Source organism: Equus przewalskii, chromosome 1 (assembly GCF_037783145.1).
Source record: "Equus przewalskii isolate Varuska chromosome 1, EquPr2, whole genome shotgun sequence".
In the NCBI taxonomy this organism is placed as follows: Eukaryota; Metazoa; Chordata; class Mammalia; order Perissodactyla; family Equidae; genus Equus; species Equus przewalskii.
The window spans coordinates 97,894,441-97,918,932 of NC_091831.1; the positions used below are offsets into that span (position 1 = coordinate 97,894,441).

General features: G+C 41.5%; 1 protein-coding gene across 16 annotated transcripts in view; it reads left to right on the forward strand.

The window, feature by feature from the left end:
* SV2B (synaptic vesicle glycoprotein 2B) overlaps window positions 1–24,492 on the forward strand; it is a 194,417-nt gene that overhangs the window by 158,187 nt on the left and 11,738 nt on the right. For all 16 annotated transcript variants that reach the window (XM_070618414.1, XM_070618425.1, XM_070618471.1 and 13 more), the window contains 5 exons: window positions 92–202; window positions 1,300–1,388; window positions 3,907–4,071; window positions 19,101–19,234; window positions 21,390–21,590. In XM_070618414.1, coding sequence (XP_070474515.1) covers window positions 92–202; window positions 1,300–1,388; window positions 3,907–4,071; window positions 19,101–19,234; window positions 21,390–21,590 — 700 coding nt within the window. The remainder of the gene's footprint in view (window positions 1–91; window positions 203–1,299; window positions 1,389–3,906; window positions 4,072–19,100; window positions 19,235–21,389; window positions 21,591–24,492) is intronic.

The window sequence follows — 24,492 nt, forward strand, 5'->3', positions numbered from 1 at the left end:
ATAAGTTAGTAAAGTCAGTGACATTAGACGAAAAATTAAAAAGTCTGACACAGAGTGGGTTAAGATTCTCTCGCCCATCTTTGCTTTACAGGTTTCCAACATCAAAACTCCCAAGCAAATGGATGAATTCATTGAGATCCAAAGTTCAACAGGAACTTGGTACCAGCGCTGGCTCGTCAGGTTCAAGACCACTTTCAAGCAGGTATGACTGGGGACGTGTGGTGGATGAGAGGGAGGCTCTGTGGAAATCTGTAACCTCAGTGGATAAAGAATAAAGACCCTGGACTACCCTGTCAACCCAAGGCAGTTACGGTGGAGACGAAGCAACCCTGGATGGGGATGTTTGGATCCTAGCCCATGCCTGCTTCTCACGGCTGTGTGCCTTGAGCCACAAACTCTCTAAATCTTCTTTTCTTTTCTTTTTCTTTTTTTTGAGGAAGATTAACCCTGAGCTAACATCTGCTGCCAATCCTCCTCTTTTTTGCTGAGGAAGACTGGCCCTGAGCCAACATTCGTGCCATCTTCCTCTACTTTATATGTGGGACGCCTGCCACAGCATGACTTGACAAGCAGTGCATAGGTGCATACACAGGGTCCGAACCGGCGAACCCCAGGCCGCGGAAGCGGAACGTGTGAACTTAACTGCTGCGCCACCAGGCCGGCCCCTTATTTTCTTTTCTTTGCGCTTCCTTCCCGAGGCAGAGATTTTGAATGTAGAGAAAATGTCAAGTCTGAGTAGACATTATTCTGTCTGGCAATTTTTCTTTGAAGAATCCATAGGAAGAAAGGAGGGAGTGAAAGAAACGCCCCTTGAGGTTTGTCAGTGATTTCTGAGAACATCTTCATGAAGGGCAAGGCCATTTCTTTGGAGAAGTGGCTCCTACAGGCAAGTCAGTTGTTGAGCACCAAGGCAGCCGATGGCCAGAGTCTACTGAGACTGGATGACCTTCGTGGTGTATGGTCATTAAATGTTTGGAGTATCACCCATCCCCACAGGCAGGGAACAGGACTCACTACTCAAGGTTATTCAGTGCCTTGAAATCCCCACTCTGTGCTTTTGATCACAAGCATGGAATATTGCTGTGTTTCCAGGAGAGATGCTACAGGACTGTTAGAGGTTGAGGCCAGCCAGTAAGAAGAGAAGAGGCTTTCCGTGTTGTTTGAACAGAATTGCTGCCTCTAGGAGATAATGGCTGTCATTCTCTCCATGGATTCCTAGGCAACTTATTAGAAAATCTTGGAAGTGAGCTCTGCCCAGTCACAAGTTCCTTTAATAACCTTTCTTTGGTGTGGTTATAGGTCTGGGATAATGCTCTATACTGTGTGCTGGGGCCCTACAGGATGAACACGCTGATTCTGGCCGTGGTCTGGTTCAGCATGGCTTTAAGGTAAGTTCTGTCTTACTCAGGTTCATTCATTCCTCTGTGTCTCATGCCCTGTTCTATAAATTGAGGATTATCATTGGTTCTAACTCATGGAGCCTGTATCAGATTGCATGCTTTCGACTGCAAGTAGCAGGCAACCCACTGTAGTAGATTTTACAATGAGGAAATTTCTTATCCTTTGTAATAAGAATTCTGTAGAGAGGTGGGTTCTGGGAGGAGTTTCAGCCTCGGGCTTGTTCTTGTGTGATTGCAAGATGCCTGCATTGCTCCTGGCATCCTGTTGACATGGGAAAATGACCCAAGGAGGAAGCGGCTGCCTCTCTGAGCTTCCCTTTGTAACAGTGAGGAAATCTTTCTCAGGAGACCCCACTTTCCTGGTTATATTAGCCAGATGTATGTCACATGCCTAGGGCCAAACTAATCAGGGGTGAAGGGAATGTGTGATCTCCCAGTGATTTGAGACTAATCGGGATTTGCCTCTGAGCCGAAGGTACCATTAGCTTTCCTGGAGGTTGATACTGGAGCAAAATCAAGTTTCTATTCCCAAGGAAGAAGCAAGGAATGAATGCTGAGTAGGCAGCCATCAGTGTCACTGTGAATATTAAATAGATAAAACAGTGAAACTCTGCAATAATGTGCCCTACAGTAAAGACAATGAAATATACTATGATTGTTGATTACCTGGCTCCTTTCTCAAACAGCAGACTCTCACCCCGGTCGTTTCACTCACCTCCAAATAACATGACCCTTCTCTCTATGTAAGTTTTGGGGCCCACTGGCAGCATTATGAGGCTCTTTTACTGCATATGTAAAGTGCTTGCCAGTGGTTTCTGGCACATAATAAGTGCTCAATAAATTGCTATGATCAATTAGGAACTTTGAGCGAGATTTTAAACTTCTGTCTATGAAACTGCCTTGTTTATCACCAGCCGTGCCAAAAGCCACAGTCCCTTGACCCAGGGAATTAAGTTGGCTCTAATGACCTCTTTGATTATGGGAGGGACGTGGGGAGACCTGCTTTCTTCCAATATCTTACCAAATTTCTGCCAATACCTCTTCATGGAGACGCAAACAGGTAAAGGCAGAGAGGAAGCTGGACGCTGTTCCCCTCCACCTGTTCTGTCTAAACTAGGAGAGAACATTCCAGAAGCCAAAGAGGGTAGGCTCTGGGATTCAATTCACTGATAGTTTTTGAATATGTTTTACTTATACTTACTTATGTCTAAATTAATTTTGTGGAATAGGTAATATATTTCAAATGTTGAAACAGAGAAATCTTGCATCTACCTCTTTCCCCTCTGCCCATTCTCTTCTGCCTCCTGTTTGTAATTATCTTTTGTTTTCCTATTCATCATTCCAGTGTTTCTTTTTGCAAATTTAAGCATATATATATGTACGTGTACACACACATACATATATATATGCTTACATGTTTATTTCTTCCTCATTTTCTTATTCAAAGGGACACATTGTTTTGCATCTGCTTTTTGCATTCAACAATATATTCTGGAGGTCTCTCATACCAGTACACTGAGATTTTTGTCATTCTTCTCTGCAGTGACATGCCTAGTATGTCTGCCTAGCACACCACAGTACAGCACCACGCTTTATTCAATCAGGGCCTTATGGCTAGACTCTTGGGGAGTTTTCAGACTTCTGCTATTTCAAATGATGCTATAATGAGTAACCATGTTTGTAGGCTACTTTGTGCTGGGTAAGTTATCAGTGGAATAGATTCCTAGAAATGGGATTATGGAGTCAAAGGGGGTAAATCTACCAGTAATTTTTTTTAGACATTGACCAGTTCTCCTATATATGGTAATGCACAGTTTTTCCCTTTTCCCAGCAATGCATGAGAGCACCTGTTTACTTACAGCCTCATCAACAGAGTGTTTTGGCAAACTTTGGGCTTTTGACAATCTGGTAGGCAAGAATTGTAACAGTGTGGTTTTAATTTGCATTTTTCGTACTGTGAGTGGTGTTTTATACGTTTAATGGCCATTATCTTGAGTTTTCCAGATATAAAACTGTATTATCTGCAAATAGATAGTTTTACCTCTTGCTTTGCAGTTTTGTATTCCTATTTTCTTTCTCCTGTCTAGCTGAGTTGGCTGAGACCTACATTATAGTGATAAATAGTAGTGGTGATAATGGGTATCTGGTCTCATTCTGGATTTTAGTGGGAATGTCTTTAGTGTTTCCCTTTTAGATAAGATTCTGCCTTTTGAGCTGAGATATGTATTTTCTTACATGTTAAGGAAGTGTCCATCAATTCCCCATCTTTGGGTATTTTTATCAGGAATGAATTTTTTTTTATCAACTGCCTTTTCAGCATCTATGGAGATGTCATGACTTTTTTCTGCAGATCTATTAATATGATGAGTTATATTATTAGATTTTCTAATAATGAACCATACTAATACAGTTCAAAGGAGCTTGATCTACATCAAGTCAAGAATGTAGACTCTGATCGTAGAATAAAGTGTGTTGCTGCTAGAATATTCTGACTTTTCTGTTACAGCTACTATGGACTGACAGTTTGGTTCCCTGATATGATCCGGTATTTTCAAGATGAAGAATACAAGTCCAAAATGAAGGTATTTTTTGGTGAGCATGTGTACGGTGCCACAATCAACTTCACGATGGAAAATCAGATTCACCAACATGGGAAACTTGTGAATGACAAGTAAGTAAGAGATGCAGGCTTTCCCCAGATCGGGGTGACAGTCCTGGGCACTGTTCTTGGGAGAGAGCCATTGGAAAGATAGGAATTCAATATGGCGGGGATGCTCCAAGGCTGTTGCAGTATCACAAGTTATTCTGGCTGCCAGAGACATGACAATTCTGTCAAGTGGCTCTGTCTGTATTGTGCTGGCTCCCAGTCCTCCCTAATCTCCTGGCTGTAGCTGATGCATTGAAGGATGGAGACATTTGACTGAGGAGAATCAGTCAGACCAGCTTTCCGGAGACCTTGCACCTTCGATGGAGATGTAAAGAGAGCTGTGGCCCTTATGGTGCTTGCCTGGAGAGAAGGCACAGAGCTCTAACTGCTGAGGTCCCTGCAGCAACCCAGGACCTGGTTGTTGAGCTTTTGCTTTGATTCTAGAAGCTTCTCCAGGCTAAGGCCAACAGGGTACTATCTATGTTAGTCTTTCACCTAATATTACCTCCATGGGTTGGTTAGCATGGCCTAGCATCATCAAGAGTGTCGTTGTCCTTTAGGGAAAGATAAGTGGAGTTTTAGAAAAGTCCTGCCTACATCTTTGTGGGCTGCTTCCTGAATCTGTTTGACTTCCCCTCTTTCTCTTCTTGAGACAAATGAGACACACGGTCCAGCCCACTGGGGTTGAAGAATGCCTCTTTGAGGCTGCTTTCTGCAGCCCCCCAAATGGGTCAGGGCAGGACATTAAAGTTTACCCCAGGCCACATTATTCACTAAGCTGAGCTTTTATTTCTCTGCTGTTGCCCTTCTTGAATCGTACTTAGCAAGCTCATCGGTTCAGGCTGCATGGTGGCACCAGAAATACCATGGCCCAGATAGTTCAGTGTCAGTGATAGAAACTGCCCCATATTTACCACCTCTGTACAAAAATTAACGCCATGAAGTCTCTTCTCCAGCTCATGGTCTACCTCTCCTCCCCACACCCACCCACATGACCAAGTGGAGTGGTCCTGCCCATGACTGTTAGTCACTTGGGGAAGGAGTGTGTGTCTGAGTGAAGTCCAAGGAGGATGCCTTCTGTGGTCTAGTCCATACGGCTCTTCCAGGCCAGACCTTAGCAAACGTTCACTGTTATTTAGGATGAGACAGCGTGAAAGGAAAGGAGGAATATTATTTCTACAAATAAGAGACCTTTGGAAAAGAAGGTTAGTGTCAAGTGTCAGTGGACATGGAATTCAGATTTTCAGATGCTATTTTTCAATGCAGAAGCTGAGTCACAAACACATACACCCACGCATGCACACGCCCTCTGCAGAGACACTTCAGAGTCACTGTGATCTGCTGAGAGTGGTCACTGCAGGGATGGCGGCTCCAAAGCCAGTGGCAGTGGGTGGCAATAGCCCCAGCATTTCTCACTCACTCTAGGGCTCTTCAGTATGACTCAAGGAATCTTGTCTTGGCATCGCCAAGGAAGAAATGGTGCCCTTGCTTTATTAGAATGCTTTGGAAATGTTGAAATCTAAGGGTCATTGTGGATGGCTAGATGATACTCATGCTATGACACCATTCCCTGCAGAGATGAATTCACTAAAAGGTGCCTCATTTAGGAAGTTCCCAATGTTCTGTGATACTCTATTGTGATATTAGTAATAATAATGATAGTAATGCCAATAATGCTAACTGTGGTAGCTCACATTATCCAGCATTTCTATGTGCCTGGCACTGCCTTAATGCCTTACATAGATTATTTCATTTAATCCTCACAAAACCTTCAGGAGGGGAGAAATATGCTTTTTATCTCTTACAGATGGGGAAACAGAGAGGTGGAGTCACTTGCCCAAGACCACACAGCCAACATAAATAGAAATGTCTCTCTCCCAACCAGGCATTCGGGCTCCAAGCCTGTAACCTTGACAACTACTAATATCATCTCACTGGGAAAATCTCCACTCCAAGAGGCCCTGTTTTACATGATGTTTTCTGCATTAAAAAGTTAATTGCAATGCCAGAGCCCTTGTGATTTATGACAGGCTGGTTTAGGAGCTCTAAGACTTAGCTAAGCAGAAAATGGGAACTTTTGGTCCACTCTGTTCTTTTCACTTTTCTCAGCCTCCTGAAGCTGTCAGCAAGGTGCTGGGTACAGCAAGGAGGAAGCAAGCGTTTGTGAAATCTGTGGTCCCATCTTGCGGACCCAGGACCCCAGGGGACCGTGGAGTTATTGACAAGGGTCTGGGAATGCAGACGCATGCTGAGGATTGTCTGGGAGTGGATGTAAATATCCTGCATGCACACATGTTCTACCGTGTTTCTATGTTTCAACTGTGTGTGGGTGTTTTTGTGTGATATTAAAATACAAATTCCTTTAAAAGTTACAATGAATTGATTTTAACTTGTCATATGTATGTTTTCTAACCAACGAATACTAAAAGTACAACCACTGTCACTTGAAGCCCATAATTGCTCGCCCCCGGCAAATTGAATAAAAAGAGTGTTTTTCTCCTTGGAAGATTAGGAACCTTTGAAACCGAGCTGAGTGGACAAATCTGGTCTCTTTCCTTGAGTTATGCTGCCATCTGCTGGTCATGAGCTAGAAAACACCTCATCTTTGAAAACCCCAAGCCTCTTTGGAGAGGCTACTGTTCTTTAGTTGGTTGTGGCGTTTCTCCTGTTCGTACCAGTATTCATCCTTTAACTTTATCCACACTTCGCTGATTTAAAATGTAGATGGAAACTGTTTACTTTATTGACTGTCACACACGGGGGAAAATGACTTTTGTGTAAACAGGGCTTCAGACTTCCCCCACGGCTTTGTCATTAAAGGGCATCCTCTTGACAGCTAAACTTCATCCTTCTGTACAACCCATCCCTTTCGCCCCAAGAAGAAACAAAAGTACGCAGATTAGTTTTGGCCTGCTCCCCGAGCACCGTCCGCAGCCTCCTGGTGCATCTTAGGGGATCACGTGGCTCTTACACTGCGTTTGCTTCAGAACTCCTGAGTTTTTAGAAAATGCAAGAAAGGCAATAGAAAAAGTCCATGTTTTAAACCCTGAGCCAAAATATCAGGCCAGGTTTTCCTTACTATTAATTAAAAACAGGATAGCTTTTCATCCTAGAGCATGTGTAAACTAATTAATTAACTTACCCTCTCCACTTGAGAAGAAATGTATGCTTGGCAGGGCTCATTACTGTGAGGGTTAGGATGGGGAAGGGGATTATCTGATTGATTGATTTCCTTTTTGTTTATTAATTTAATTTTTTTTTTACTTCATGGTTTATAATATTGTACAAATTTTGGGTGTACCTCATTATATTTTGATTTCTGTGTAGATTACATCATGTTCACCACCCAACGACTAATTACCATCCTTCACTGCACACATGTGCCTAATTACCCCTTTTGCCATCATCCCACCCCCTTTCCCACCTGGTAACCACCAGTCCAATCTGTCTCTGTGCATTTGTTTGCTTTTGTTTTTATCTTCTATTTATGAGTGAGATCATATGGTATTTGACTTTCTCCTTCTGACTTATTTCGCTTAACATAATACCCTCTAGGTCCATCCATGTTGTCACAAATGGCCAGATTTCATCATTTCTTATGGCTGAGTAGTATTCCATTGTGTACATATACCACATCTTTATCCATTCCTCCTTTGATGGGCACCTAGGTTGCTTCCAAACCTTGGCTATTGTGTATAATGCTGTGATGAACATAGAGCTTTGTATATCTTTACGTATTCATATTTTCATGTTCTTTGAATAAATACCCAGCAGTGGAATAGCTGGATTGTATGGTAGTTCTATTCTTAATTGTTTGAGGAATGTCCATAATGTTTTCCATAGCGGCTGCACCAGTTTGCACTCCCACCAGCAGTGTATGGGGGTTCCTTTTTCTCCATATCCTCGCCAACACTTGTTTCCTGTCTTATTAATTATACCATTCTGATGAGCGTGAGGTGATATCTCGTAGTTTTGATTTGCATTTCCCTGATAGTTAATGATGTTGAGTATTTTTCATGTGCCTGTTGGCCATCTGTATATCTTCTTTGGAGAAAAGTCTGTTCAGATCTTTTGCCCATTTTTCTATTGGATTATTAGTTTTTTGTTGTTGAGATGTATGAATTCTATGTATATTTTGCATATTAACCCTATATCAGATATATGGTGGGCAAATAGCTTCTCCCAATTGTTAGCTTGTCTTTTTGTTTCGCTGATGGTTTCCTTTGCTGTGCAGAAGCTTTTTAGTTTGACATAGTCCCATTTGTTTATTTTATGTGTTGTTTCCCTTGCCGGGTCAGACACGGTACTTGAAAATATGCTGCTAAGACTGCTGCCTAAGAGCGTACTGCCTATATTTTCTTCTAGAAGTTTCATGGTTTCAGGCCTTACGTTCAAGTCTTTAATCCATTTTGAGTTAATTTTTGTGTATGGTGTAAGATAATGGTCTACTTTCATTCTTTTGCATGTGGCTGTCCAGTTTTCCCAACACCGTTTATTGAGGAGACTCTCCTTTCTCCATTGTACGTTCTTGGCTCTCTTGTTGAAAATTGGCTGTTCATAGATGTGTAGGTTTATTTCTGGGTTCTCGATTCTGTTCCACTGATCTGTGTGTCTGTTTTTATGCCAGTGCCATGCTGTTTTGGTTACTATGACTTTGCAGTATATTTTGAAATCAGGGAGTGTGATACCTCCAGCTTTGTTTTTTTTTCTCAGGAATCCTTTGGCTATTCAGGATCTTTTGTTGTTCTATATAAATTTTAGGATTCCTTGTTCTATTTCTGTGAAAAATGTCGTTGGAACTTTGATAGAGATTGCATTGAATCTGTAGATTTCTTTAGGAAGTGCGGACATTTTGTGTTAATTCTTCCAATCCAAGAGCATGGAATATCTTTCCATTTCTTTCTGTCTTCCTCAATTTCTTTCAACAATGTGTTACAGTTTTCAGCGTACAGGTCTTTCACTTCTTTGGTTACTTTTATTCCTGGATATTTTATTTTTTTGTTGCAATTGTAAATGGGATTGTATTCTTAATTTCTGTTTCTGCTACTTTGTTGTTAGTGTACAGAAACGCAACTGATTTTTGTATGTTGATTTTGTATCCTGCAACTTTACAGTATTCCTTTATTATTTCTAAAAGCTTTTTGGTGGAGTCTTTAGGGTTTTCTATTATAAAATTATGCCATTTGCAAATAGTGACAGTTTCACTTCTTCCTTTCCAATGTGGATCCCTTTTATTTCCTTTTCTTGCCTGATTGCTCTGGCTAGGACTTCCAATACTACGTTAAATAAGAGTGGTGACAGTGGGCATCCTTGTCTGGTTCTTGTTCTTAGAGGGATAGCTTTCAGTTTTTCTGCATTGAGAATGATATTAGCTCTGGGTTTGTCATATATGGCCTTTATTATGTTGAGGTACTTTTCTTCCATACCCATTTTATTCAGAATTTTTATCACAAATGGGTGCTGTATCTTGTCAAATGCTTTCTCTGCATCTATTGAGATGATCATGTGATTTTTATTTTTTATTTTGCTAACGTGGTGTATCACGTTGATTGATTTGCCGATATTAAACCATCCCTGCATCCCTGGAATAAATCCCACTGATCATGATCTATGCTCTTTTTAATGTATTGCTGTATTCCATTCGCTAGTATTTTGTTGAGGATTTTTGCATTGATGTTTACTGGGGATATTGGCCTTTTATTTTCTTTTTCTGTGTTGTCCTTGTCAGGTTTTGGTGTCCGGGTGATGTTGGCCTTGTAGAATGAGTTAGGAAGCTTCCCCTCCTCTTCAGTTTTTTGGAAGAGTTTGAGAAGGATAGGTATTAAGTCTTCTTTGAATGTTTGGTAGAATTCAGCAGGTAAGCCATCTGGTCCTAGACTCTTATTTTTTGGGAGGTTTTTGATTACTCTTTCGATCTCCCTCCTGGGGATTGTTCTATTCAAATTCTCTATTTCTTCTTGATTCAGTTTTGGAAGGTTGTATGATTGTAAACCTTTATCCATTTCTTCTAGATTATCCAATTTGTTGGTGTATAGCTTTTAGTAATCTTTTCTGTTTTTGAAGTGTCTGTTGTAATTTCTCCTCTTTCATTTCTGATTTTATTTATTTGAACCTTCTTTCTTTTTTTCTTGGTGAGTCTAATTAAAGGTTTGTCAATTTTGTTTATCTTTTCAAAGAACTGGCTCTTTATTTCATTGGTTTTTTTCTGTATTTTGTTTTAGTCTCTTTCATTTATTTCTGTTCTGATTTTTATTATTTCCTTCCTTCTATTGATTTGGGGCTTTGTTTATTCTTCTTTTTCTAGATCCTTTAGGTGCACTGTTAGATTGTTTATTTGAGATTTTTCTTGTTTGTTGAGGTAGGCCTGTTGTGCTATAAACTTCTCTCTTAGAACCACTTTTGCTGTATCCCATAAATTTTGGCATGTCATATTTTCATTTTCTTTTGTCTCAAGGTATTTTTTTAATTTCTCCTTTGATTTCTTCATTGACCCAATTGTTGTTCAGTAGCATTTTGTGTTATCTCCACATATTTGTGGCTTTTCCAATACCCTCTTATCATGGAAATAGATAATTTTAGTACTTTTGTCATTTGACCTTCATATTAGCTTATAGGTTGTTAAACTGCTACCTTTACTGTATATTTGCCTTTACCAGTGACATTATTGCTTTTGTTTTTGGATAATTTTCTTATTCCTATTTGTGAGCTTTCCTGTTCTACTTAAGTAATTCCCTTTAGCATTTCTTGTAGGCTGGTTTCTTGGTGATAAACCCCTTTAGTTTTTGCTTGTCTGGAAAACTCTTTTATCTCTCCTTCCATTCTGAATGATGACCTTACTGGATAGAGTATTCTTTTGCCAAGCAGTGCCATGTCTGTGCCCAGGATCCGAACTGGCGAATCCAGGGCTGCTGAGAAGTGGAACATGTAAACTTAACCACTGCGCCACTGAGCCGGCCCACAGAGAATTCTTGGCTGTAGGTTTTTTTCCTTTCAGCACTTTAAGTATATCATGCCTCTTCCCTCTATCCTGTAAGGTTTCTGCTGAGAAGTCAGCTGATAGCCTTATGGGGTTTTCTTTATTTGTAACTTGTTGCCTTCTTCTTGCAGCTTTTAGGATTCTTTCTTTATCTTTAATTCTTGACATTTTAATTATAATATGTCTTGGTGTGGACCTTTTTGGTCTTCTCTGTACTTCCTGTACCTGGACATCTGTTTCCTTCCTAAGGTTAGGAAAGTTTTCAGCTATTATTTCTTCAAGTAGATTCTCTGCCCCTTTGTCTCTCTCTTCTCCTTCTGGGACACCTATAATATGGATGTTAGTGCACTTGTTGTTGTCCCAGAGGTCCCTTAGGCAGTCCTTGTTCTTTTTAATTCTTTTTTCTTTTATCTTTTCAGCTTGGATGATTTCCTCTAGTCTTTTGTCCAGCTCACTGATCTGTTCTTCTGTATCATCTACTCTGCTTTTGAGTCCCCCCTCTAGTGAATTTTTCATTTCCTGTATCATATTCTTCATTTTTGATTGGTTCTTTTTTGTATGTTCCAGTTCTTTGTTAAAGTTCTCACTGAGTTCACCCATTCTTCTCCCAAGATCAGTGAGCATTCTTATGACTCTTAGTTTCTTCTCTTTGTCAGGTAGATTGTCTGTCTCTGTTTCGCTTAGTTCTTTTTCTGGGTTTTGTCCTGTTCCTTTACTTGGAATGTATTCCTTTGTCTCCTCAGTTTGCCTCTATCTCTGTGCTTATATCTATGCATTAGGTAGATCAGCTACATCTCCTGACTTTGGAGAGGTGGCCTTATGTATGAGATGCCTTATGAGGCCCGGCAGTGTGCTTCCCTCTCATCACCAGTTCCAAATGTTCCAGGAGCGACCCCTGTGTGGGCTACATGTTTACTTCTGTTGTGGCAGGCTTGCTCTTGCTACAGGTCCTGGGGAGTCTAGGCTAGTCCCCCTGGCTGGCTGGTTGTAATGTTCAGCTGCTTTTGGTTGCTATGGACCCTTCAGTCACTTTTTTGGGTGTGGGGAGCACCAGCACAGTTGGCTGCAAGGTCTAGTGGGAAATTTCTTTTGCAATTTTTCTGTTAAGTGAGTAGGCCCTCAGTGTGGCTAGTTGCTATGTTCAGGAGCTTACAATTGCTGTAGGCCTCTGGCCTGCAAGGCTGTTGTCAGCTCTCTCAGGATTGCAGCTGAGTGGGGCCAGTCCCAGGCATGGGAGAACCCAATTGTTTCAGGCTTTGGAAGGTGGGGCCAATCCCCCATGTGGCTGTTTGAGAGGAACAGCTCTTCTGTGGCTGACAAGCCCCACTGCCCACAGGGCCACACACCCCGTCAACGTAGTCCTGCCCCGTGCATGCACCCCGACCCACTGAAGTGGACCCAGCCACCCCACTGCAGAGGCCCCACACACTTCATCAATGCAGGTCTGCCCCTCATGCAGGGAAGGCTGCATACCTTAGGATTGCTCTGGGTCATCCATGAAGCACCACAGCTTGAAGATGGCCTTTTTCTCTCCAGAAAGGAATTTCTACCTCTTCCACCTCAGCCAGCGCCATCCCTTGTTGTGTGGGTTCTTTTTATCCAGTTTTCAGTTCTCTCTCAGGGGTAACTATTCAAAGAGTAGTTGTAAATTTGTTGTGTCCATGGGAGGAGGTGAACTCAGAGTCTGCCTATGCTGCTATCTTGACACTGTTCAGATTATCTGATTTAAAACTCCCTGGACATCCGGGAGATGTGCCTGATTCCTGTTTGTGAGGGGTCATGACCCAGGAAGTAATGTCATAATCTTGTGTTTTCCGCACAGCTGAAAGGGGAGTTGATGCTGTGTTCTGCTCATGGCTGGAACCTCAAATGGGAAAGAGTAGTCTTCACATAGGACAATTGGCCAGTGAAAAATAGGAGAAAAGCTCTCATGAGTTCTTCTTGAAGCTCAGAGTTGAATAGCTTGGGATGAAAATGAGACTGCCCAGATTTAACTCTAAAATGAGCTGTGTAGTATAGTAGGGAGTGGGAAGAGCAGAGAGGGAAAGAAAGCAAATACACATCTAGAAAAGAGAAGAAGGTTGATTGCACGTGTCACACTGAAATGCTACCCACGCTGTTGAAGGCTCCTTTTACTGGGGCATAAATGAGAATTTTCTGCAGCTGCTGTGGGCCTGTTTCAGGACAGTAAAGCTCCATGAGGATGCCAATGGTGGGAAATGTGTTAGTGTACCTTCTGGCTTCTGGATTTCAGGAAGCAGCCATGGATTGAGTGACTGGGTCCAAGCCTTGGCCTTGATCCATCAGTAACTAGCTGAGCCATCTCTGACCTGTCTACGCCTCCAATTCCACATCTGAAAGTGATCGTATTGATATATAATGTATATAATGCCTCAGAGTTAATAAAACATCTCAGTAAAATTTTGTAATTGAATATAGGCCCTGCATAGTTCTTGCTGAGACCCTTCCTGGATGTTTTATAATTTTATTGGCTACTGAAAATGGGAATTGCTTTTCCCCCATCAAACATTTCCACAGGTTATTGCAAATAAATAGAAACCCTATTGATTTCTGGATGTGTATTTTGTATCTAACTGAGCTCTTTTAGTAGTTCCAACAGTTTCCCTTTGTTATTGTTATAGAAGGCTATCATCTTCAAATAGTGATTGTTTTGTTTCCTTTCTTTCCCTTTTTATTCGATTGTGAAATATACCAAATACGTAGAGAATAGAGAATAATACAAACAACCCTATTCACACCTAGCTTTATCAAATCATAAACTATACTATGTTTACTTCAGATTTTACTGTAGATTAAGCGTTACTCACTCTGTTACCCTTCTTGATGAGATTACTGTCCCTCCCCAGGGGTAATGATCACCATTGTCAGAAATTTGGCGTTTTACATTCACGTGTTTTTATACTTTTCCCATATATTTATATGTCTATAAACATTGTACAATACTCTTCTGCATGGTTTAAATTTTAGATAAATATCATGCTATGTTATATAGGCAAATGTTTAATTACTATAGTATAAATTTTGCAACTTGTTTTTGGTATAAAATTATGATTTTGAGAATTCTCTGTGTTGGTTAGCATAGCTACATCATTCAATTTCATTAACTTGAATTTCATGATATGAGCATTCCATAACGTGTTTGTCTGATCTCCTTTGGATAGACATATAAATCATTCTCCTTTTTTTGCTATTCCACATAATGCTGCAATAAGTGTTCTTATGGACAACTTTTTCTAGCCCTTATACCTGGAAGTGGAATTGCTAGGTGGGAGGAGGTGAGCATCTTAAACTTCAGTGTGTTGTGCCAAGTTGTTCTCTGAAGGGTGTGCACTAATTACACTCCGGTAGCAGGATGAGTGTGCCTACTTCTCTACAACTGGGCTAAAACTTGGTATTGTGAGATGGATGAGTGTGAATGGTGTCTCATCGTACTTGGATTTGCATTTTCCAGTCCTAGTGAGATGGAGTATCTTTTCCTATGTTTATTGGCTATTCAGGTTTCCTTTTCTGTATCTGTTCATGGGCTTTGTTTATTTTATTCATTGGATTATCATTTTCATACTAATTTGTATGATGTCTCTGTCCATTCAGGCTGCTATAACAAAATGCCACAGACTAGGCAGCTTATAAACAACAGAAATGTATTTCTCCCAATTCTGGAGGCTGGAAGTCCAAGATCAAGGTGCAGGCAGATTTGGTATCTGGTGAGGGCCTACTTCCTGTTTGATAGACATCTGTCTTCTCACTGTGTCTTCACCTGGAGACATGGAGGAGGGAGCTCTCTGTGACTCCCTTTTAAGGGCACTAATCCCATTCATGAGGGCTCTACCTTCAGGACCTAATCTCCTCCCGAAGGCCCCACCTTCAAACACCATCACACTGAGGATTATGTTTCAACATATGAAGTTTGGAGGGCACAAACATTCAGTTTATAGGACATGAATTCTTGTAAATTATGTGTAGAAAGCAATTGTCAATTGTGTGTTTGAAAATTTTCTGTTTTTCTTTTAATAGACTTTTAATTTTAGGACATTTTAGTTTCACAGAAAAATTGCAAAGATGGTACAGAAAGTTTCCGTATACTCCACACCTAATTGTCCCTATTATAACATCTATATTATCTATGGCACATTTGTTACAATTAATAAACCAATATCAATCCATTATCATTCACTAAAAAGTCTCTACTTTGTTCAGATTTCCTCAGTTTTTACCTGATGTTCTTTTTCTGTTCCAGGATCCCGTCCAGGTTACCTCATCACATTTAGTAGTCGTGTCTCCTAGGGCTCCACTTGGCTCTGACAGTTTGCGACTTGTTTTCTTACTTTGCTTATGGAGTCCTTTCTTGTGTAGATATTTTATATCTTAATGCCAAATTTAGCACCTTTCCTTTAAAGCTTGTGTCTTTTGGCTCTTATTTGAGACATCCTTTGTGTTCAAGGTCATAACGTCATTTTCAGTTTTTCTTCCCCTAAGGTTTAAAGTTTACTTTTCACATTTAGGTCCTTAATTTGTCTGGATGTGGTCTCTGTGTATATTGTTGGTGCCTGTTGAGTTGATTCCTACTCCTAGCGACCCTATATACAGCACAGTAGAACCCTTCGCGGTCTTTTTGTGCACGTCCTTCACATCTTTGCTTAGATAACTTTCATTTGTCCTTCAGCGTAACTCCCCTGATGCTTTTCCCAACTGATCACAAGTGCCCCCTTTGAAGTGATTTCATAGGACACCTCTATCTCGATAATTATCACACTAAATTTTAATTGTCAGTTTTCTTGTTTCTCTCTTTAATTAGACTGAGTTTCTTGAGGGTGATACCATCAAATCTAAAACATGATGACTATGTGGGGGCCTGGAATTGGCCACCCCAAGATATGTCTCTTTGGCATGATGATTATTTGACGCTGGTTACTTTGCAGACAGGAAAGCAACTGAAAAGTAGAATTTACTTACCCTTTTTAAGAGACATTTACATTGTAAAGGAAATCACCATCTGTAAAGATATCTCCCTCTCTGCCAGGGGGGCGGGTGGATGGCCTTATCTCTGGAGACTCCTGTCTGTGCGGAATGCAGGGACTTGAATCTGCATAGTAATCTTATTCCTGTTTCTGGTGACCGCCTATAACTGACTCCCCCCCGCCCCCAACATCCTCCTTTGTCTTTTGGCTGGATATGATATTTAAGTCGGGGCTTCAGCCATTTTGGCGAGTTACTCAGCTTGCCTGACCCTCTCCCATGTATGCATGTTATAAAGTTTTGTTCATTTTTCTCCTGCTATTTTGTCTCATGTGAATTTAATTCGTTCTCTGGCCAGACGAACCCAGAGAAGGTAGAGGAAATGTCTTCCTCCCCTACAACTACATAGGTATGACTTTTGGCGCAGTTTAGATCATTTGGTGGACTAAGCATTGGGCCTGAGGGTAACTGAAATAAAATGTTTGCAATAATAATTCTGCCGTAGACTCTGGTTTGCCAATGGCTTCTGTTTCCTTGAAGGAAAAGTTCCACAAGCTACTTTTACTAACTTTTCTTTCAGCCTTTGAACTCTCCTGAACGAAGACTCTTGAGCCAGTTCAGTATATAAATTAAAGATCAGAAGAGATGATTTATATAAAGACTCATAAAATATGCGTTGGCCCTTTCCCCTTTTATCTCTTCCTTTATAACTTTGGCTTTTTATAACTCACTTGGAGATACATTTTAAGGTCTGCTTGCGTCAGGCCCATTATGATTTATGGCTGTGCTTTCTCACCCACCCTTGGCAGAACATTCAAATATCACTGAAGGCCACATCAGCAGCCTATTACTATATTAAAGAGAAGGATATATTAAAAAAGGCAGAGACCTGAGACAGTGTGCAGACGTAGCTTTCTTGAGTAAACACATCCAGCACACAAATTACATTAATTTTGAAATCAGAGGCATCTTTCTGTAACAAAAGCCTTACCAATTAGTTTTCCCAAGAAAATCTGAAGAATGCAGTGATAGATTTGGAGGCTCCTGTTTAAAAGTCTGTAGCAAATTTGACCTCAAGAAAAATTATTCAAAATAATTTGGCTTTCTAGACCAATGACTCTCACATTTTTAAATGCATAATAATCTGGCGTCTGCTTCTGGTGATTACAGTTCAAGAGGTCTGGGTTGGAATGTAGGAAACTGTGTCTTTTGTAATAACCTTCCATTTTCTTCTGATGTGAGTGGTCTGGAGAGCTCTCTTTGAGAAGCTCCTGCCCAGCCCTTCTTGTTGAGCGGGAGGTTTTTTTGCAGAAGCTAATGATAGGTGGCTCTAGGTTAGGGTTCTGAGCAGAACACAATATTGCATGAAGGGTAAGGGGCTCTAGCCCTCATATATGGTCATGGCCTGAGTTATCTGGTGGCCCTGGAGAGGAACAATGACCCTCAGCACCCCATGTTACCTCTATCATGCTGATTCCTGTGGTATTATAGTTATCTGTTTGCTTTTTATCTTCTTCTTTTATTAGGCTTTAAGGCAGGGACCACGTCTTTCCTTTGTGTACTCGTAGCATCTAGGGCCAAGCTCAGTAAGTGTTTGCTGAAGACTGAATATGTAAATAAATGAATAGACAGCTGAATGAATGAATGGGTTGTAATTCTTCACAAATGAAGACATATCCAAAGGTTTTTAGCTTAAAAGTTTGACCAACCTTGGTAAATGTTAGCAACAGAGAATGAGGTTAATATGTATAGGTATATGTTATTGTTGTTGTTGCTTTGAGGAAGATTAACCCTGAACTAACATCTGCCACCAGTCCTCCTCTTTTTGCTGAGAAGAGTGGCCCTGAGCTAACATCTATGCCCATCTCCCTCTACTTTATATGTGGGACGCCTGCCACAGCATGGCTTGACATGTGGTACATAGGTCTGCACCCGGGATCCGAACTGGTGAACCCCAGGCTGCTGAAGTGGAGTGCATGAACTTAACTGCTACAGCATGGGGCCAGCCCCATCAGTATATGTTTTTTTAACGTAGAGTTATTCTTTCCTATTAAGTTTATGCAGGATTTGGAGCAGTGCAACAGCTCCCAAATGTGGCTACACCTCATAATCATCTGGGTGCTTTATCCCTTATTAACTGTTTTATTTTTAAGTGAAAAAGTAATGTATTCACTTAGTATGAAGGAAAAATTTAGTTTCTCTCATTCCTAGCGCCCACTGCACTTCCCCAGGGCTAACCAATCTACCAGTTTCTTGTGTAAATCTGCAGGTATATCCTATGCATATGGAGGCATATGTACCATATCCTTTCTCACACAAGTGGTTACATGCTATAAACACAGTATTGCATTTAATTTTTTCTGTTAATGATGTATCTTGAAGATTGTTCCATATTAAGACATATAGATCTACCTAATTATTATAATGCCATGTGGTATTCCATTGTATTGTAATGTATCTATCTATCTTAGTAATCCTTTGCTGTTATATGTTGCAATGAAGATCAATGAACGTTGTGTGTTTGAACACATGAGCAAGTATATGTAGGATAAATTCTTAAAAGTGATATTCCCAGGTCAAAGGGCTTGTGCATTTTAAATTGTGCAAAATTGCTCTCGAATGAGACTGCATCAATTACATTTTACCAACAGTGTGAATGACAGTGCTGATTTCCCCACATTTTTGTTTAATTTTAAAAATGAATATTCTTCCTCACACTTCCATTGCTAAGACCAAGCGAGGGACATGCATGTTTTTAAAGCTCATAAAGTGAGATGTTATCAATATTCCCACTTCACACTGTTTCACATTTCTAGGATTCTCATGCAGAAGGTCCATGGACCTGCATTTGGGAACCACCAGGCTGATGCATAGAACCCCATATGTACCTGGAGTAGGCACCAGCTTCCACAGGCCTGAGGCCCTTCTCTATTTATAAACCCACAGCCAAGAAATAAGGAACTAGTCTAGGTTGAAAATAACATTGCAACAGCTTTTGGTGTGCAATTCTCCTTTTTCTGCCTGTCCGTATTTTCCTTTTGGGTCTCAAGTCTCTTTTTTTCCTGGATGAATCACTGAGGGGCTAATGTCTTTCCCACAGGTTCACAAAGATGTACTTTAAACATGTACTCTTTGAGGACACATTGTTTGATGAGTGCTATTTCGAAGATGTTACGTCTACTGATACCTATTTCAAAAATTGCACCATTGAGTCAACCATCTTTTATAACACAGGTAAGAACGTGGACAGTGTGGGTAGACGGCGACAAAGGGGGACTAGTCTTGGCTAGGAACAAAACTACTCAGTCGTACGCTTTAGGAACAAGAAAGTATTCACAGAAGTAAGTGCTGAGCCTTAGAATAGATAAATGGGTTCTAGCCTCAGGTATGGCATGAATTAGTTGCACACTCTTTACCAAAGCATTTAATTTATCTGCATCTCAGTTTTATCGCATGTAAAATGGAAACACAAGTTCTGGGCGGGTGTTCTGATCTCAACAAGACTGATCTGAATGGTCTTCAGTAGGAACAAAGTATGACACAGATAAAACGCAGCATTCCAGGAGGGCTGCATTTTATGCACAGAGTGAGTTCTTCAAGACCGTGCCTAATTTGAAACTTGCAAAATTCAAGGTTCATGTTCTCACGATAATGAATGAAAAGGGAAAATGGCATCTTCTCAAGCCTTGTGCATGAAGTGAGATGACAGAATATTTTAAAATCACACCATTTCAGACTTCCATAGTTAAAAAAAAATTACAGAATTCCACCACTGCTTGTTACTTTTACAATTCTCATCATAAATTAATGCCAAATGGAGTTGGGATAAAAGGAAACTAACTGAGCTTTACCAGAGGCTTTACCTACACCGTTTCAAGTGAGAAATGTACTATTATCCCCATCTTATAGCTAAGGGAACAGAGGCTTAAGCAGCTTGCCCAAGGCCAGAGCTAGCCAGTTGGAGGAGCCCGGATTTATTGCCTAATGGTTTGGCTCTAAAGTCTGTGATCTTTCTATTGAACTCCTTGCATTATGCCCATATCAGGGCTTTCTCCCTGACATCAGCACCAAAGGATGGTTTATGCAGGAACAGCTTCTTCCTCCGTGATGTCAGCCTCAAAGGGTTCAATATCTGCTGTCCGAACATGCCTCAGTCTCTAAATAATCCATTATGGGATTGACCTTCCTAATTTTATTCTTTAGCCTGAACTTAAAAAATAATGATGAGTTCTGTGCATTGACTACTTGTCATTAAAACCTGGCATAGCTTTCGTTTTCTTCTTTCAAGTTTTAATGATGCTTCTTTGTTTGCATACTCTTGACATGGGGATTTTTGCAAACACTTGTAGTCGTGAAATAGAGCTGGGAAGCGATGGAGATAATCAGGTGTACACCTCTAAGTTTATAGCCAGCCCAGGGAGGTTAAAGAGGGTCAGCAGCAGAACCAGATCCCCAAACCCAGGTTCCCTGAGAGCCTCTTTAGTGACCTTTCTGCTAGGACAGGTGGTGTTAGAAGATGTGACAAGATACGGGAACTGGTTCCCAAGCAAGTGTTTTTTATTTTTTTTAGAATTTATTTTTTAAGAGAAGTTTTAGGTTTCCAACAAAGTTAGAAGAAAGGTACAGAGATTTCCATATCCCGCCCCAACCCCCCCCCCCCCCCCCCAGCCCCGACACATAGTCTCGGCATTATCAACATCCCCCACCAGACTGGTACATTTGTTCCAATTGATGAACCTACATTGACACATCATGATTGCTCGGAGTCCATAGTTTACCTCAGGGCTCATTCTTGGTGTTGTCCAGTCTATGGGCGTGCACAGCTGTGTAATGACATGTATCCATCATCTTAATATCATACAGAGTATTTTTACTCCCCTAAAAATCCTCCGTGTTCTACCTAGTCATCTCTCCCCTGTCCCACCCTTGCAACCACTGAATAAATGGCTTTTATTTTGAAGAATGTTTGGGTTTCTGCATGGGCTCTGGAGTAATTATCTCAATCTGGACTCAATTCTCTTGTCTTCTACTTTCTATAAGCTGGGTAGCTTTGGAGGAGGGGCCCAGCCACTGTGGCCCTCAGTGTCACCTCATTGATACAAGCAGGACTGTTATCTGGCTTGAGGGATGTTATACTTAAACACGCCCCTCAAGGAATGTTCATTTCATTTCCTCTTGCTAATAGGAACATGAACAGGACATTATATTTTTAGAGGTTTCTTGCTTCATCTATACGTGGCCACATGTCACCTTGACTTTGAGACTGTCTGACTGCCAGAAGCCGGTGCAGCCTGGCCCTGGAAAGGGCATAACTTCCTCCCTGCCTCTGCCCTGAGTCTCCCCAGCCCCCTCCACTTTACATGAACTAAAGGTTTTCTTCTCTCCCCAGACCTCTACGAGCACAAGTTCATCAACTGTCGGTTTATCAACGTCACCTTTCTGGAGCAGAAGGAGGGCTGCCACATGGACTTTGAGCAAGATAACGACTTCTTGATTTACCTTGTCAGCTTCCTTGGCAGTCTGTCTGTCTTGCCTGGGAACATCATTTCTGCCCTGCTCATGGATAGAGTCGGAAGGCTCAAGATGATTGGTGAGTTGTCAGGGATGTGACATCCGTGTTCTGGTGGGCTAGGGCAGTGGCTTAAAGGGTATCAAAGCAGTGGAATTTTACTTTTTCCTAAAGAAATCTTGCACAGGGAACTGCACAGGTAAGATGGAATCCGACAGTGTAGAGCCAAGGAGGTATTTTTACAAAACCCAAGGACCCCACGGGGGTAGTCCAGGACGTCTGGTCCAGGCCGGAAACTCATCTTTGTTTCCTGACTCAGCAATTCTGTGACAGTCACTTATTCTCTTAGCACTTCAATAGGGAAGTTAAATACATCCACCCTACATGCTTTGTAGGATTATTGACAGAAAAATATATAAAATGCTCTTAAATGAACATTGGTTTCATTAGATGATTTAAACAAATCATATTACTTATTCTTATTTAATAGTGATAACAAATTTGGGCTTTGACGTTAGACAGACTCATGTTGGAATCCTATCACCAAAAGGCTGTTTGACTTTGAACATGTTCTCTACTTCTCTGGTCCTCAGTTTCATTATCTATAAGGTGATGATACCTATAACTCACTGGTAGGGGTTTATGAGGATTGAACATAATGTACCCAAAGCATCTTGTCGTGCTTGGTGCATTGCGGATTCTCAAAAATGGTAGCCATATTCATGATGTAAGCTTTCTTCATTCTGCCAGGATTTGCAGCAATTTGTTACAGAAACACATGCCATGCATGGTGAACAAGAACCAAGATGTATCCACCCAGGGCCGGGATGATGTAAATTAGAATATGAGCCCAGGCCAGGGGTGGGGAGACAACACCTAATAAATGTGCCGGGAGGTCTGCCCTAGGAATATGGGCGATCAGTAACATTAATACTGCAATTTCTAGCTGCAAAGCCCAAAGGGAAACAAAAGAAATCACAGAGGCATTTTGTCAGAGAAGAAAGAGCAAATTGACCAGGTCTTTATGGGAAGAGAAGCTTTTCCTGGGGTTTGGCTCATATGGAATATTATTATCATAAATAGTAGCATGAATATTCAGAATGGTGAGCACAGGAAGTGCCTGTGATTTCGGCTTTTCCATCTTGCGGTGAGGGTGGAGTCATCTCCTAGACACGGCAGGTGAGGCTGTCTCCTATTAGAGCTGCAGCCCGCTGAGGGAACGATGGTCTTACTAACTTCTGTGATGCCCGAGCCCAGCCCGGGGCCGCCATGGAGGTGCCACTTGGTAATGCTGCTGCACTGCCTGGATCCCGTGAGGATGCCTCTTTCCTAAATGAGTCCGAAGCAGCGAGCTTTCCAGCAGAAAATGCTACAGGGTGGTGTCGAGTAAAAGACTGGCGGCTGGGAGTCGGGCAGCCAGCTTGGCCGACATTCACTTTATGAGGCTGTGCACTTCCTTTACCTCTCTGAGCTCCCTTTTCAAAAGTGTTAAAATAATACCTCCGTTTGCTCTAAAGGGATGAAAAGTGTGAGAGTGTGACACTTCTGCCACTCTGTCACTGGCCTTTTGAGTCCCAGGGTCGAACAGTGAATTCTGTGGTCAGGTCCTGGAGTAGCCAAGGAGGTTCTTGGGAAAGCAGCGTCTATGAGGGGCAGAGTGGGTGCACACGTGCATCAGAATGGCCCTCCGCCCGTGACCGGTACACCCTCCCACACGGGAGCAGAGGGAAGGCTGGGCACAGGGAGCAGGCAGGGCGGGGAGAGAGGACACAGCCTTTCCCTGGCCGTTGAAGCCCTTCCTGTCATCGTGAGTGTCTCCTAGATTAAAACTGACTTCTATAGGGGGCCGGCCCCGTGGCCGAGTGGTTAAGTTTGCGTGCTCCACTTTGGTGGCCCAGGGTTTTGCCAGTTCGAATCCTGGGCATGAACATGGCACCACTCATCAGGCCATGCTGAGGTGGCATCCCACATGCCACAACTAGAAGGACCCACAACTAAAAATACACAACTATGTACCGGGGGGGCTTTGGGAGAAAAAGGAAAAAAAAAATCTTTAAAAAACAAAAAACAAAACTGACTTCTATAATGCTAAATAGCCATACTTCCCAAATTGGATATCTGGGGTGTTTAATCATTCCTTATATACTATTCTTTTTATTTTTTTAGTGAGGAACATTGTCCCTGAGCAAACATCCATGCCAATCGTCCTCTTTTTTGTATGTGGGAGGCCCCACCGGGCTGGCCCCTATATATTACTCATTTATTAATGTCTGTATTTTGCTTTTGAGCAAGATTGTTAAGAGCTCATAGCGTGTCCCCTTTGTATCCTCCTGTCTCTAGTAAAAGGCCTGGCATGATGGATCAACTGTGGTGTTCTCAGTGCACGGCAAATAGCAGATGCTCAGGAAGGATCTCGGTGGGATGTGGGTGACCTGTTTTGAAATAGCCTTCTCCACGGTCCTCAGACAAAGCCCTCTATAGAATCTGCTGGAGCGTCTTTTGTCCTGCCTACTCTGCTGTGCTTTTTCCTGGGTAGAAACAGTGTCATGTTAACAACAGAGTATAAGTTTTCCTGATGAGCTTGTCACTCCTCATTTATTCATTCACTAAACATTTATTTATGCAGCACTTATTCTCTACCAGGCTGTGTGGTAGGCAATGGGAATACAAGAGTAATTGAGATAGACAGCATTCTTGTGTTAAAGGAGAAATGATCTATTGAAAGAGATAGATATAAACTAGATATTTCATTTAACTAACACCTATGAAATGCTTATTATAGCTCAGGCTTTGTTCCAAACATTTGTAAATATTCACACATTTATCCCTCACAATAACCCTAGGAGATAGGCACTATTTTTATCAATATTTTATAGATGGGGAAAGTGACACAGCACAGAGAGGTTAAGTAACTCACTCAAGGTCACACAGGTGAAGCTGGGATTTGAACTCAGGCCTCTCAATCACAAGCAGAACAAGAATT